The 16,890-nt window shown below is 37.0% G+C and overlaps 1 protein-coding gene across 1 annotated transcript; it reads left to right on the plus strand.

Annotated features, from left to right (window-relative positions):
* The first annotated feature begins 587 nt into the window (after positions 1-587).
* On the plus strand, positions 588-16,548 carry rab38a (RAB38a, member RAS oncogene family). The gene is made up of 3 exons (XM_056473099.1): positions 588-880; positions 7,930-8,210; positions 15,833-16,548. The coding sequence occupies exons 1-3, from the start codon at positions 679-681 to the stop codon at positions 15,983-15,985; spliced, it is 636 nt and encodes a 211-aa protein (XP_056329074.1). The 5' UTR covers positions 588-678; the 3' UTR covers positions 15,986-16,548.
* The last annotated feature ends 342 nt before the right edge of the window (positions 16,549-16,890 follow it).

A 16,890-nucleotide genomic window follows, 5' to 3' on the forward strand; every position in this document is an offset into this window, starting at 1 on the left:
TGCAGTAAACTATATTTTTCCTCTCACAATTTATGTTTGCACCACGATTAAGTTTTTTATATTCACACACTCAAACTTTCTCCAATAATATAATATCAGAAAATAATTCTTTGCAATTTGTAAATAGGGAAATCCTATTATCAGCCAATGACTATCAACACTGTTTAGTCAATTAAATAGTGCTAATGTTGTTTTGAAGTCATCTTTACATGCAATTTCATACCCAATATTCAAAGTAGCATAGATAAACAACATAGACATTGAAAAGAGTTTTCACTGTTCGAAATTGAGTGAATGTGCGAATATAAAACAAACTTTACCTCAGTCAAATATTGTACTTTTATTTCTGAAGGTGAACACTGGAAATTAGCTATAACTTTGGTGAGGAAATCGTCAGTTATTGTGGGCGTGGTTATCAGCACCTTACCTCACATCATGGAAACGTGTATATTTTGGTATTTTTGAAGTGTTTAACTGCAGTAAACTATCTTTCCCTTCTCTACAACTTATGTGTGCACCATGCTGATGAAGTTTCTCCGTTTCCTCCCGTCTCTCTGGTCTCATGCTCGACTGGCGAGTCACAAGTTGCGCTTTTCCCTCCGCGGGGCGTTTCTGTTTCTCCCAGAGTCTCTCCCAGCGGATCACACGCGTCCATGTTCGCCTCTGTCTCACACAGCCATGCAGAACCATCACCTGAAGGAACATCTCTATAAAATCCTGGTGATCGGGGATCTGGGAGTGGGGAAAACCAGCATTATCAAGCGCTACGTGCACCAGAACTTCTCGCCAAACTACCGCGCCACCATCGGCGTGGATTTCGCGCTAAAAGTTCTGAATCTCGACCAGGAGACCGTTAGGCTGCAGCTCTGGGACATCGCAGGTAATATTATTTCATTTTAATAAATATTTATTTAATTTAATTGATTTAGACCTGTGTATTTATTTTTACGTGGTCCAGTTTGACGTCAAAAGTTTAATCAAATAGTTTAATAACATAAAAAAATATGGATTTATTTCAAAATATATAAGTTAAATATTTATTTAATTGATTTAGACATGTGTATTTATTTTTACGTGGTCCAGTTTGACGTCAAAAATTTAATTAAATAGTTTAATAACATCATAAATATGGATTTATTTCAACATATATAGGTTACACGTAGGCGTACTGTTTTGTAAAGTGATTAATGATTTGTTATGGGCTTCAGTAATCTTTTTTTCTTGTCCTAAAGTTGTGAATAACACGTTTACACACTAAAAACGCATTTTTAAACCCCACGTTGGTTCAAAATTTAATTAACAATTAACATTGGATTTTAACATGTAATTAATACAATTAACATTGGGTTTTAACATGTAATTAAAACAATTAACATTGGGTTTTAACATGTAATTAAAACAATTAACATTGGGTTTGTCGAATTTTAACCAAACTTTGGATTAATAGGTTACAAACAAGCATTTATATTTCTAAAATATGTGTAATATTTTTTACATGTATATGAACATGTCCAATATTATTAATAGTCACATGTAATTCTTGAAATAATATTTACGAAATTATAATATGCAAATTATTCTGTATTGTTCTAGTTCTAATACTAACTACCAGAAAGTTAATTCAAATCGACTTATTCACATTTTAAGGCCATCTTATAACATTTTGTCTACCATGAGAGCTAATCGTGCTAATCTAATTACATTGTTTGTTTGTTTTGTCGGAGTTTCTCCTTAATATCTTTCCTCACGCGCGCTCCAAAGTCTCTCTTGAATAACGTTGCTCACGCGCGCGCGCTCTCTCCCTGCGCGGTCATGTGTTCGTTGCTCATGTGAGGGAGATTTTCACCTAAAAAAGAAGGAAAACAGGAACTTCATTGTAAATAGGAGATGAAATGTAGAGGGACATCAGACAGGAGCATGATTTGCCATTGTGGAGTTGTTCTTGGGAGAGCGAAAATTTAGTTCTTATGTGATTTGTGCTTTCACATGATTCAAATATAATAATATCGAAAATCCTGGACAACAAAATGAGCCATAAGGGTCAGTTTTCTGACATTGAGGTTAATATATAATCTGAAAGCTGTTTTTTTTTTTTTTGTCATTGATGATTTGTTTGAATACAAGGCAATTTTTGGCAGAAATGAAACTATTTGATAACCTGGAGGGTTACAAATATCTAAATATTGATAATTTTGCCTTAAGACTTGTCCAAATTAGGTTTTAAGAAACGCATTTCACCAATCGCAAACGCAATTTTACCAAAATTACATTTTGATTTATTTACCACAGAAAATTTTTGCATGAAAGAAAATTCATGAAAGAAAAATAATTTCAATTGTATTCACTCACTCATTTTCTTTTCGGCTTTGTCCCTTTATTAATCTTGGGTCGCCACAGCGGAATGAACTGCCAACTATTCTAGCATACGTTTTACACAGCGGATGCCCTTCTAGCCGCAACCCATCACTGGGAAACGCCCATGCACATTTACATTCACACAAATACACTATGGACAGTTTAGCTTACCCATTTCACCTATATCGCATGTGTTTGGACTTGTGGGGGAAACCGGAGCACCCGGAGGAAACCCACGCCAACACTGGGAGAACATGCAAACTCCATACAGAAATGCCAACTGACCCAGCCAAAGTTCGAACCAGCAACCTTCTTGCTGTGAGGTGAATTCCGTTGTATTTATACAATGTATTTTTAGCTATTCCTACAAATATTGTAAGTAACCTGTGTTACTTAAGACTGATTTTGATTTAGGTGTTTCTCAGTGATGGGTTGCAGCTAAAACATATGCTGGATAAGTTGGCGGTTCATTCTGCTGTGGCAACCCTTGATGAATAAAGGGACTAAGCCGAAAAGAAAATGAATGAATGAATATCTACACATTACTTTGTTGTATTTTGTCGTTAAGATATGTAAACATGCTTTAATGGTCATTCCGTTAGGGCTGCTCAATATATCGAAAAAGTATCATTGCGATAATAGTATAGCCTATACAATATCCATGTAAACACTTTATCAGGTACACCTTACTTGTACCAGATTGGCCCCCCTTTTGCCTTCAGAACTGCCTTAATCCTTCATGGCATAGATTCAACAAGGTACTGGAAATATTCCTCAGAGATTTTGCTCCATATTGATATGTTAGCATCACACATGTTGCTACAGATTTGTCGGCTACGCATCCATGATGCAAATCTCCCATTTCACCACATCAAAAAGGTGCTCTTTTGGATTGAGGTCTGGTGACTGTGGAGGCCATTTGAGTACAGTGAACTCATTGTCATGTTCAAGAAATCAGTCTGAGATGATTTACTGTTACTGATATATATGAGTTACTGTTGCCTTTCTATCAGCTGGAACCAGTCTGGCCATTCTCTTCTGACCTCTGGCATCAACAAGGCGTTTGCACCCACAGAACTGCCGCTCACTGGATATTTTCCCTTTTTCAGACCATTCTCTGTAAACACTAGAGATGGCTGTGTGATAAAATCCCAGTAGATCAGCAGTTTCTGAAATACTCAGACCAGCCCGTCTGGCACCAACAACCATTCCACGTTCAAAGTCACCTAAATCCCCTTTCTTCCACATTCTGATGCTCGGTTTGAACTGCAGCAGATCATCTTGACCATGTCTACATGCCTAAATGCATTGAGTTGCTGCCATGTGATTGGCTGATTAGAAATGTGCGTCAACGAGCAGTTGGACAGGTGCTACTAATAAAGTGGCCGGTGAGTTTAGGTTTTCAGTCATTCGTGGTGATTTAGAAGATTACTATTTTTGGTATTTTTATTTTATTTCTTGGTTTGATTAACTCAAAATTTTCCTGTTTATTTTAGTTTGATCATAACATAAATATTTATTTCTTAAACTGCTGATAAAATAGTTATTTTTTAACCTAGTTATATCACAAGAAATATCAACAACATTATCGCAGATTTTCCCAGTATTGTGCAGCCGTACATCCCATCATATCAAAAAGTTACATTTTTCCACCAACTATTTATTTCTCTGCTGTTGGAGACATTTATAAAGTCCATAGATCTAGTATTGACGATTGCAGGACTGGATTTCTGCTCTCTTTCTCAGTGTTCGCTGCTCCAGTAACTTCTGACACTAATCCTGAGCATTTAGTCGTGGCCCAGATCAGAGCTTTAAGTTCATTGGCGTGAGGCTGGAGCTCACTGGAGTTGATCAATATGAGCCGCAGGAATGTGCTTTTCCTCATTAAAGATATCCAGGCTTAAGCTCCAACTTTTGCAAATATGTACAAGATTCTCAGAGTGTGATCACGTGGATCAGGGCAAACGAACAAGTAGTAAGAGTTGAGGTTATAGTTACAAAACAACAGTCTAACTGAAGGAGTAGAGCTAGTAGTATGTCCACACCAATACATTGTCGTTTAAAAAAACGCGTCTTTATTTCTCTATTACCGCCTTCTATCCACACTGAGACAGTGTTTGAGGAAACGAAAATGTATCTTAATGCCGTCCAAAGTGGATACATTTAAAAACAGAGAGTTTTGACGTGTATATTTAGGCGGATATATATATATATATATATATATATATATATATATATATATATATATATATATATATATATATATATATAAACTCAGCAGGCACACAACGTCATTAGACGTTACTATTAGGTTAGATTTAAGTCATGACGTCAGGTGACCAAAATTCAATATCTAGTCATCCTCTAAGGACAACTTTATTTTGACGTCTAACAACGATGTCAAATTACGCTGATATTTGGTTGATTTTAGGTTGTGTTTAAAGTGACCAAAATCCAACATCCGATAGATATCATAGGTGTAACGTCCACAAGACATCAAGGTGTAACATAATTAGATGTTGATATTTGGTTGATTTTAGGTTGGACATTAGACTGTGACATCGGTCTGATGTTATGTTCTGGCGTAAACCTGATTTTCATTCACTCATTCACACATATACACTACGGCCAATTTAGCTTACCCAATTCACCTATAGCGCATGTGTTTGGACTGTGGGTGAAACCGGAGCACCCGGAAGAAACTCACGCCAACATGGGGCGAACATGAAAACTCCACACAGAAATGCCAACTGACCCAACTGGGACTCGAACCAGCGACATACTTGCTGTGAGGCGACAGCGCTAACCACTAAACCAACGTGTCGCCCCTCTTTTTTGTTTAATTTTATTTTAATTCTATATATTTATTGTTTTACTTTTGCTAAACCAAGCTGGTATTTTATTTTAAAGAGTTTTAAACTGTTGATGTTCATAAATATTAATATTTAAAAAAAAATAACAACAATCTATTTGACGGCTTGCATTCCTTTGCCCTAACCATATCGAAATTCAACCCAACCGTGACTTAAAAACCCAAATATGTCAATTTTGTTTTACGACCTATTTACCCACATCAGAGAGCGTCTTCAAAAAAAGCTTCTTTCATACAGCAGAAACATGTCTGTGTAAACAGAACCTAAATTTAGCAAAGTACTAAAGTATTTATTAGTAAATATTGTAGTGTTTTGAACCAAGCTATATTAAAGTGCATGAATTATTCTGTTGTGGTGATTTTACAGTTGCTATATATAACACAACAACTACAGTAATATAAACAAATGACTATGACATATAAACAAAAGACAGCAGACATACAACGTCATAAGACGCTAACATTAGGTTAGATTTAGCTTGTGACGTCAGGTGACCAGAATTCAACATCTAGCCATCGTCTAAGGGCAACCTTATTTTGACGTCTAATAACAGTCAAATTACGTTGATATTTGGTTGATTTTAGGTTTTTTTTGTAAAGTGACCATAATCCAACATCTGATAGATGTCATACCGCAGAAATATGTCTGTGTAAACAGAACCTAAATTTTAAAAAGTACTATAGTATTTAATAGTAAATATTGTAGTGTTTTTGAACCATATTATAGTAAAGTGCTTGAATTTGTCTGTTGTGGTGATTCTACAGTTGCTATATATAACACAACAACTACAGTAATATAAACTATCGGGTATTATACTACAAAACACCACAGTTTACTGTACAATCTATTACAGTATTTATTACAGTTAATCAGTTAATACTACAGTATACTGGAACATTCATTAACAAACGGTTGTAAATGCTGAGGCTGCACAATATGTAATTTCAGCATTGATATCGCAATGTACACATCCCAACAGTCAAACTGCAGAAAATGCAATGTTGAGTTTATATGTTTATATGTTATAATGTTTATAGTTGACCAGGGAAACACTTGATTGTAGTTATTGCAGAGCTCAACCAAACTGGAGTGAAAGTTTTACATTGCACATGTTTTGAGAGAGTTTAAAGCATTCAGGCACAAGAAATCTTTACCATTTGTAACTTTAATAAAGTCAACACGGTGGCTTAGTGGTTAGCACTGTCACCTCACAGCAAGAATGTCGCTGGTTCGAGTCCTGGCTGGGTCAGTTGGCATGGCTGGGTGCTCCGGTTTTACAGTAACACATGCGCTATAGGTGAATTGGATGAACTAAATTGGCCTTAGTGTATGTGTATGAATGTGAGTGTATGGGTGTTTCCCAGTACTGGGTTGCAGCTGGAAGGGCATCCGCTTTGTAAAACATTTGCTGGAATAGTTTATTCCGGTTTATTCCGATATGACGACCCCTGATTAATTAAGTAAAAGGAAATATTTATAGCAGTAAAGACTTTTGAGGTGTTATTTTACATTTAATTGTTCAATTTCTGTACCTGAATACACTTTGATCGGCCAAAAAAACACAGTTTATTTCACTTTTATTTTTGCTTTTTTTGTATTTGCTTGTAATTATATTAGGATTTTATGCATGATTCACCTCCCTACAGAAAGCCAATCGTTCTAAATTAATACATTCTTTCTAAATAGCAGTTTTCAAGTCATCTGGTAAAATTGAATATATATATATATATATATATGTATTCTGACTTCAACTGTTGAAGTCAGAATTATTTGCCCACCTGAATTATTAGCCCCCCTATTTATTTTTTCCCCAATCTCTGTTTAACGGAGAGAAGTTTTTTTTTAACACATTTCTAATCATAATAGTTTTCATAACTCATTTCTAATAACTGATTTATTTTATCTTTGCCATGATGACAGTAAATAATATTTGACTAGATATTTTTCAAGACATTTTATACGGCTTAAAGTGACATTTAAAGGCTTAACTAGGTCAATTAGGTTAACTAGGCAGGATACGGTAATTACGCAAGTTATTGTATAACGATGGTTTGTTCTGTAGACCATCGAAATAAAATATATAGCTTAAAGGGGCTAATAATATTGACCTTAAAATGGATTTTAAAAAATCAAAAACTGCTTTCATTCTAGCTGAAATAAAACAAATAAGACTTTCTCCAGAGGAAAAAATATTATCAGACATACTGTGAAAATTTCCTTGCTCAGGTAAACATCATTTGGGAAATATTTTTTAAAAAGAAAAAAACTTCAAAGGAGGGGCTAATAATTCTGACTATATCTGTATGTATGTATATATATATATATATATATATTGCAATACTTATCACAGAAAAACAAAATATTGCAACGTCAGATTTTTCCAATATTGTAAGTACTATAATATGTACAGAATAATACACTTTACTATGATAAAGTTCAAAAACACTCTAGTATTTATTTACTATAAACTACTACAGCATTATTGTTATTCACCAATGACAAAACAGAGGACAAATAAGTGTTTTACAATGTATATTAATGCAGATGGAGTCTCTCTCAGTCACCCGAGGCTTCATCTGAAAATAAACCCCTCATTGTTTTCTCAGTGGTCATAGATTTGTCTGTGATCACCATAAAGTGTCAGTACATGTGTGTGTTCCTTTCATAAACCGTCCTACATCTCTCATGTGCTTTATTTCAGGTCAGGAGCGTTTCGGGAACATGACGCGGGTCTATTACAGAGAAGCAATGGGAGCCTTCATTGTTTTTGACGTCACAAGACCGTCAACGTTTGAGGCGGTGACGAAGTGGAAGGAGGATTTGGATGCAAAGCTGAGTTTATCCAACGGCAAACAAGTGGCAGCAGTGCTGCTGGCCAACAAATGTGATCAGGGCCGAGACGTGCTCACCAACAACGGCATCAAGATGGAGCAGTTCTGCCAGGAGAACGGCTTCGTGGGATGGTTTGAAACCTCAGCCAAGGTACATAATGAGCTTATTTATGGATAGCAGATGGTGATCAAACTCATTTAGGAAGGTTTGGAAGGGCCAAAATTCAAATGTGATTAAGGGTGGGCCGAAGGTAAATATACAACATAGGTTCATTCTGAAAACATAGCCCTATATAGATTTCTAGAGATCGCAAATTATGCAGCCAGAAGAACGCATGACTGCATTTCGTCTTTAATATGAACGCTTCGGGGCGGTATGATGTCGTTCCTTTTCGTGCTTACCAGCTGACCGCTTACCTCCATATGGACGGCTTTCCCGCTGTTATCAGTTTGCCCAGTGGTCAGTCGCTGGTCAATCGGTGCTTTTGAAAACACTATTGGTTTGGTTTAGGGAAAGAGGAAGGTGGGTGGGTCGGCGGTCGGTCAGTCAGTTGACAGTGCCCTCTGGTAGATTTACGCGAGATGGGCAGGCGCGAATAGCATTCATGAGAGAAATTTGAGATATTAAAATGCGTACACAGCGGCCTCTGGTGGATTGTATATAGGGCTACGTTTTCAGAATGAGCATGGGTTGTAAATATACCAGATTTTATTACATTAAAGTTGGCATTGGTGAATTCTAAATATATTTAATATTTAAATATAACTAGAAACCATTGCTTTATATTAACTAACGCAGTATATATTTTTACATTTATAATGAACTTATTACAGTAAAAACAAAAACAACCCCATTTATTACAGAATGGAGTTACACTAGTCAAGCTATATCTGTTTTTGCTCATCATCATTGTCCTTGGAGTGAGTGACTATTTATTTGCTAAGAAATCAGATTAATTTTAACATTTAATTGAAACATTTATTTTCAGTTTGGTTTTTTGTAGCTCAGCAATAATACAAAAAAAAAAATAACCAAAAAGTTCCATTATAATCTCTGGTAAAGGCATTCCCTCCCTCCCTCCCCTTTATGTGCCAAATCAAAGGTTATCCGTGGGCCCTAGTTTGGACATCTCTGCCCTAGATCATTGTGTGCAGAGGTTAAAAGGTCAAAATCTGGATACTGGTGTAAATATGATCTAGTTTACTTTGTGATTATAAGAGATCGTTCACCCAAAAAATGAACATTTCTGTCATAATTTACTCATTCATTCATTTTTCTTCAGCTTAGTCCCTTTATTCACAGCGGATTGAACAGCCAACTTATCCAGCATGTGTTTTCCAGCTTTCCAGCTACAACCCAGTACACCCATACACACAACCTGGGAAGCACCCATACGCACTCATTCACACACACATACACTACGGTCAATTTTCATTCATTCATTTTCTTTTTGGCTTACTCTGTTTATTAATCTGGGGTCGCCACACCGGAATGGACCGCCAACTCATTCATGATATGTTTTACGCAGCGGATGCCCTTTCAGCTGCAACCCATCACTGGGAAACACATACACACTATTCACACACATACACTACGGACAATTTAGCTTACTCAATTCACCCGTACTGCATGTCTTTGGACTTGTGGGGAAAGACCGGAGCACCCAGAGGAAACACACATGAACCGGGGAGAACATGCAGACTTCACACAGAAATGCCAACTGACCCAGACTCGAACCAGAGACCTTCTTGCTGTGAGGCGATCGTGCGACCCACTGCGCCACCGTGCAGCCAAGACACAAACAAAAAAGGATAAATGACATCAGTGCAAAAATCTAGTGTATGGAGGATGAATTATTCATTATCTGCATAACAAATACTTATGTAATGATGACCCAATATTATATATCAGGGTGTCCGTGAGGTCTTAAAAAGTAGTTAAAGTTGACAAATCAAAGTAGAGAAATTTAAGGCCCTTAAAAAGTATTAAAAAGTCTTAAATGCTATTTTGCAAGGTATTAAATTCATATCATTTTTAATTATACAGGATATGGTTGTATGCTAAAGTTTGTCTGAATTAAATCTGCGAGTTTTAGGATGCCGAGTAGTTTATGAAATCAATAAAATCCTGCTAGATTTGACATCATGCTGCTTTGTTTACTGCGGTAATCAAGCCAACATCGTTATTTCTGCAGCTCTATAGGCGCCAACCTGCTGAATTAGCTAGATTTAATAGATTTTTATTCAGTATATGAATAATAGTTTAGTTTTGGATTAGTTTCTCACATTAATATTAGTAAATATACTGTTAAAATCTCTCCAGTGTCTCTGGTTGAAACCTAAAGTGGTTATAAGGTCTTAAAATGTATGTAAAGAGTCTTAAAAGGTATTGATTTTCACTCGCTGATTCCTGTATACACTATGTACATGCAAAAATATTCAAGTTTGTGATTTCATTAATTTTTTTAAAGCTTAGTTATAAGTTAAGTCTCTTGTTGTCACAAAGACTGCATTAATTTGATCACATTCTTTTCTATTATTGTAACTTGAACTGTTCCTTAGCTCAGTATTGAAAATGTAAATAATTGTTATTTCTTGTATCTGAATTTTGATTCAGTTTTCAGTGCCACATTGTCATTCAAAAATCCCTCTAATATGCTGAGAGACTAATTATCCATTTTGAAAACACCTCATACTTTTCACCATCTCTCAGTATTCTCTGTTGAAAATTTATTTACATTTACATTTAGTCATTTAGCAGACGCTTTTATCCAAAGCGACTTACAAATGAGGACAAGGAAGCAATTTACACAACTATAAGAGCAGCAGTGAACAAGTGCTATAGACAAGTTTGAGGTGTGTAAAGTCTAAGAAGCAAAGCATTAGTAAAAAAAATTTTTTTTTTTTTTTTTTTTTGAGAGAGAGAGTACAGTTCGTGGTATAGCCAGAGAGGCAGTTACAGATTAGGAAGGAAAGTGGAGACTAAATAGTTGAGTTTTTAGTCGTTTCTTGAAGACAGCAAGTGACTCTGCTGTTCTGATGCAGTTAGGGAGTTCATTCCACCAACTGGGCAGATTGAATGTGAGAGTTCGGGAAAGTGATTTCTTCCCTCTTAGGGATGGAACCACGAGGCGACGTTCATTCACAGAACGCAAGTTTCTGGAGGGCACATAAATCTGCAGAAGTGAGAGCAGATAAGAAGGAGCAAAGCCAGGGGTCGCTTTGTAAGCAAACATCAGAGCTTTGAATTTGATGCGAGCAGCAACTGGCAGCCAGTGCAAACGGGTGAGTAGCGGAGTGACATGTGCTCTTTTGGGTTCATCAAAGACCACTCGTGCTGCTGCGTTCTGAAGCAGCTGAAGAGGTTTGATAGAGTTAGCTGGAAGCCCGGCTAGTAGAGAGTTGCAGTAATCCAGTTTGGAGAGAACAAGAGCTTGAACAATAAGTTGAGCTGCATGTTCAGATATGAAGGGTCGGACCTTCCTGATGTTATAGAGTGCGAATCTGCAAGATCGAGCAGTTCTAGAAATGTGGTCAGAGAAGTTTAGTTGGTCATCAATCGTAACTGCAAGGCTTTCTACCATTTTGGATGCAGTAATGGTTGCCCCATCCATCTGGATTGAAAAGTTATGGTGTAGAGTCGGGTTGGCAGAAACTTCTATATGGTGTAGAGTCGGGTTGGCAGAAACTTCTATATGGTGTAGAGTCGGGTTGGCAGAAAAAACTATTTCAAGCTAAAATCTTTTGTAAGACTATAAATGTGCTTTTGATCAAATGAATGCAGCTTTGCTGAATAAAAGTATTGGAGAAATCTCTGAACTGCTCGCACATGAGCTGAAAAGCTGTTAAATTTCACCTGATTATCCTCCACGGAAGAAAAGAAGTCTTTGAATGACAGAAGGGCGAGTAAATGATGACAGAATTGTAATTATTTGGATGAACGACTATTTCTGAAGGACACTAAATGCTGTCTGACCTTCTAGGCAGTTTTACAGACTGTCAATTTTGTTGTGAAACAGGTGCGAGAGAAGTGGGATTGTGTGTCTTTGTGTGTGTGTGTGTGTGTGTGCTGGTTTTGGTGATTTTATGAGGACGCAAATGCAGCATAGGCTCATTCTGAAAACGTACCCTATACATTTCTGGAGATCGCAAATTATGTAGCTAGAAGTAGTATGGCAGCATTTCATCTTTAATATGAACACTATTGGGCGGTATGATGCTGTTCCTTTTCGCGCTTACTAGCTGACTGCTTACTTTCGTATGGACGGCTTTCCCACTGTTACCACTTTGTCTAGTAGCTCGCCATGTACATCAGCGGACTTGAGGCGCAGAGAGGAGTTGACCACGACGACAGGGATTGACTCTGGTGAAGAACGGTTCCAGAAAGCAGATAAGACAAAAACAGAAGGCAAAAAATAAAATGAACAAGTAAATAACAGGGTGAGAATGTGATAAAATCTGAAAACGTGGTAAAACCAGGCGAGGGCTTTTCTTTTTCTGCACTGCTTTTGAAAACTGTAGGCTGGGTTTAGGGATATGGGTGGGCGCTGGTCAATCTGTGCTTTTAAAAACACTATGAGTTGGGTTTAGGGAAGGAGGAGGGTGGGTTAGTCAGTCAGTCGACAGCGGCCTCTGGTGGATTTACGTGAGAACAGCAGGTGCGAATGGCACCCGCTAGAGAAATTTGAGATCTGAAAAAGCGTACACAGCGGCCTCTTCACGAAAACAAAAACTGCAAAAAATAAAAACACCTCCTGGGATGAATTTAGCGCTTCCCAGAAATGTTTATAGCTGTACGTTTTCAGAATGAGCCTGGGTTGCACAAATGGGTATAATGACATGGGTATGACAAAATTACAATGTCGATGATGTTTATGAGGACATGTTTTGTGTCCTTGTAGTTTACTGTGAGGTTTAGGCTTAGGAGTAAACGGAGCACTGTAAAATATCTCTCTAAATTAGCAGCTTTCTATATTTTGTGATTTATGCTTTTATTTTCTTCCCGTTTATTTATGCATTGCTTTATGGGAGCTTGATCCAACAACTTTTCCAACAACGTTTAACCTTGTTAAGTTAAAAAAGTGACTTTTATGAACATTTGTAATAGTTTTCAGTGCTACTGTATAAGTCTTGGTTGGTGTTATGAATTAGACTACAAAAACCTTGCAATTAACTGCCAGTACTTTACAGACTGCTAAAATGTCAATAGAAGTCACACTGTTAAACTGTAGAGTTGAACTTTCAACATCAAAAGTCGACAGAGCAGTGATCAACATCCTAGAATGCAATTGACAACTGTAAAACACTTTTTTTTAAAAACATTTTTTACAATGTAGGCCATTTAATAAAGGGGTGGTCCACTATGATATCATATTTTAAACTTTAGTTGATGTGTAATGTAGCTGTGTGAATATAAACAATATATCTGAATCTAAGACGCTCAATACAAAGGGAGACATTGGTTGTACAGAGTAAGCTTAGCAAAGCCTACAACGAATGAAGTTTGGGGACTACAAAAAAATACATCTGGGTAGTGAGATCACAAGAGTTTCCGGTTATCACCACGCGCATACACCCTGCGCAGTGAAGGAGCGTGGCTTTTGAGTCACAACCTGTAAGTATTTTATTTTTTTAAATTGATCAACTACAGGCACAGTTTCTAGCGTTAACAGTATGTTGTAGCGAGGACGTAAACAAGGGTGCAAACAATGGGAAATGCTGTTTGGTAGAGCTAATAATTCAGCTACAAATTTATATTTATCCGTCAAATCGCTGTAAACAGCCACAATCTTCAGCAGCGCTGCAGTGTATGTAGACGATTTCCCTGCGTTCTACATTTCAGATAACAAACTCACAAAAGATATGTGAAGGTTTCATATTACTTACACATGCTTATAACCCGAATATATGTGAAAGACACATGTCAGATTTTATTTTAGAGAGCAGCCTTATTCCAAAATGGATTAAATTAATTTATTTCCTCTACATTCTACACACAATACCCCATAATGACAATGTGAAAAAAAGAGTTTTTGAAATTGTTGCAAATTTATTAAAATAAAAAAGATGAAAAATCACATGTACAGAACTACTGACAGCCTTTGCTCAATCCTTTGTTGATTCATCTTTGGCAGCAATTACAGCCTCAAGGCTTTTTGAATATGATGCCACAAGCTTGGCACACCTGTCTTTGGGAGTTTCTGCCCATTCCTCTTTGCAGTACCTCTCAAGCTCTATCAGGTTGGATGGGAAGCGACGGTGTACAGCCATTTTCAGATCTCTCCAGAGATGTTCAATAGGATTTAGGTCTGGGCTTTGGCTGGGCCACTCAAGGACATTCACCGAGTTGTTGTGAAGCCACTCCACTGATATTTTGAAGGTGTGCTTTGTGTCACTGTCCTGCTGGAAGATGAACCGTCGCCCCAGTCTGAGGTCAAGAGCACGTAAACAAGGATGCAAACAATGGGAAATGCTGTTTGGTAGAGCTAACAATTTAGCTACAAATTTATATTTATCCTTTATATTTATCCGTCAATCACTGTAAACAGCCACAATCTTCAGCAGCGCTGCAGTGTATGTGGACAATTTCCCTGCGTTCTACATTTCAGATAACAAACTCACAAAAGATATGTGAACGTTTCATATTACTTACACATGCTTATAACCCGAATATATGTGAAAGACACTTGTCAGATTTTATTTTAGAGAGCAGGCATGTTCAGGTGTGTCCTCTTCATTTTCTGTCTGATTCAGGCAGCTAACGCTGATAACAGCTTTACAGAGTGCAAAAGCGCATGCTTGTAGAGGCGTTACACTTCCGCGAATGACAGCACATTTTGTTAGCCGACCAATCAGAGCCTCTTGAGGCTGGCCCTTTCAGAGAAACTAGGAAATATGATGTCATTAGCTGAGTAGCTGTATATAATCAAAGTAAGATATATGAAAAAGTAACGTGATTTTCTACAAGTGAAGCATGAGCACACATTGCTTTGCATCTTATAAACACAACAAAGCATTAAAAATACTCTGTGGACCACCCCTTTAAGGACTTTTTTTTACTGTATAAAATACATTTTGCCTATGGAAAGTCCTCATAAACCACCAAAACCAACATGTGTGTGTGTGTGTGTAAGGTGACACCTTCTGCTGACTCACAGTCCTTCATCTACAGTCTTTCATGAATATTCAAGAGCTCATTAATGCAGTCACAGCCAGAATCGAGGTGTGTGAGAATGTTGACAGGAAACGTTCTCTCTCTCTCTCTCTCTCTCTCTCTCTCTCTCTCTCTCTCTCTCTCTCTCTCTCTCTCTCAATTAAATTAAATTCACCTTAATGGCATGACATAACCTTAAATAGTACATATTGCCAAAGTGTACATACTATAGCAGGGAAAAAAGTCAATATAAAAAAATAGTATTAACAATATTGATGAAGATAATAATAATATATACATAGTTGAAGTCAAAATTATTCACCCTCCTAATAATCAGGTACATATATTATATACAAAGTCAATAAATATAAGTAAATGCAATTTATATTAGCAAAAAAGGATAAATAATATTTAAGACATTTAAAAAAATAAGAACAATAATAATAAAATAAATGCAAATAAATAAATCTTCGGTCTCTGAATGAGACTAATGTTGTTTTTATTTTCATTTGAAATGCATATGGTCTTATACAACCTGAAATTAATTATTTATAGTTGTATTGGGTTGATTTTATTGTATTAAAGTCTTGTAAAATTAATTTCTCCCTCTCTCTCTCCAGGAGAATATTAATATAGATGAAGCCGCACACTGTCTGGTGAAGCACATTATAGCTAATGAGAATGATCTGCTGCAGTCGGAGGTTGCAGACACGATTTCCCCGCAGCAGGAGTCCAGTCGTGGAGGAACCTGCTCAGCCTGTTTCAGGTCCTGAAGACGCTCTGTTTCTCCATCCAGACTCGCGCTCGTCTCTTCATCACGCTGTCTCATCTGAATGGTGTTGAGTCTCGGTTTAAATGTGTGTCAGAGACAGGCTGGTCGGCCTTCTTCCATGGTTGCAGACTTATCCGCAACATTGTGCAGATGTTTTAAGAGACGGCAGTGAAAATACAACACTCAGAACTTGCAGAATCATCAGGATGTGAAAAAAGCCCAAAGGACCACTTGTGCATTATTACCGTCCATTCAGTGAGCGCCTGTGATTTTAATCAAGTTTTTTTATTAACTGATTCAGAATTCGGCTGAATGTACAAATTGTAACTGCAAATTAAAAACATTTCTTTTCGGCTCTAGCAGCTCATGAATTATGCATGCAGGCTTTAGAAATATTCATGATGTTAAATAGAGCACAACTGTTTCACTTCATTTTATCCTCCGTAAGGATTTTTTGGATCTGGAAAGTATAGCGCTTTAGTTTTTCCACATTTATTTATGTTACAGCATTATTCCAAAATGGATTAAATTCATTTATTTCCTCAACATTCTACACACAATCCCCCATAATGACAATGTGAAAAAAAGAGTTTCTGAAATTGTTGCAAATTTATTAAAAATAAAAAAGCTGTAAAATCACATGTACATCAGTATTCACAGCCTTTGCTCAATACTCTGTTGATGCACCTTTGGCAGCAATTACAGCCTCAAGCCTTTTTGAATATGATGCCACAAGCTTGGCACACCTGTCTTTGGGAGTTTTTGCCCATTCCTCTTTGCAGAACCTCTCAAGCTCTATCAGGTTGGATGGGAAGCGTTGGTGTACAGCCATTTTCAGATCTTTCCAGAGATGTTTAATAGGATTTAGGTCTGGGCTTTGGCTGGGCCACTCAAGGACATTCACCG

The sequence above is a fragment of the Danio aesculapii genome, chromosome 15 (genome assembly GCF_903798145.1).
Source record: "Danio aesculapii chromosome 15, fDanAes4.1, whole genome shotgun sequence".
NCBI classification, from domain to species: domain Eukaryota; kingdom Metazoa; phylum Chordata; class Actinopteri; order Cypriniformes; family Danionidae; genus Danio; species Danio aesculapii.

Coding starts and splice junctions, on each gene's coding strand:
- rab38a (XM_056473099.1), top strand. CDS start 679: ATGCAGAACCATCACCTGAAGGAACATCTCTATAAAATCCTGGTGATC. Junction 881..7,929: donor GCAGCTCTGGGACATCGCAG/GTAATATTATTT, acceptor GCTTTATTTCAG/GTCAGGAGCGTTTCGGGAAC. Junction 8,211..15,832: donor GGTTTGAAACCTCAGCCAAG/GTACATAATGAG, acceptor CTCTCTCTCCAG/GAGAATATTAATATAGATGA.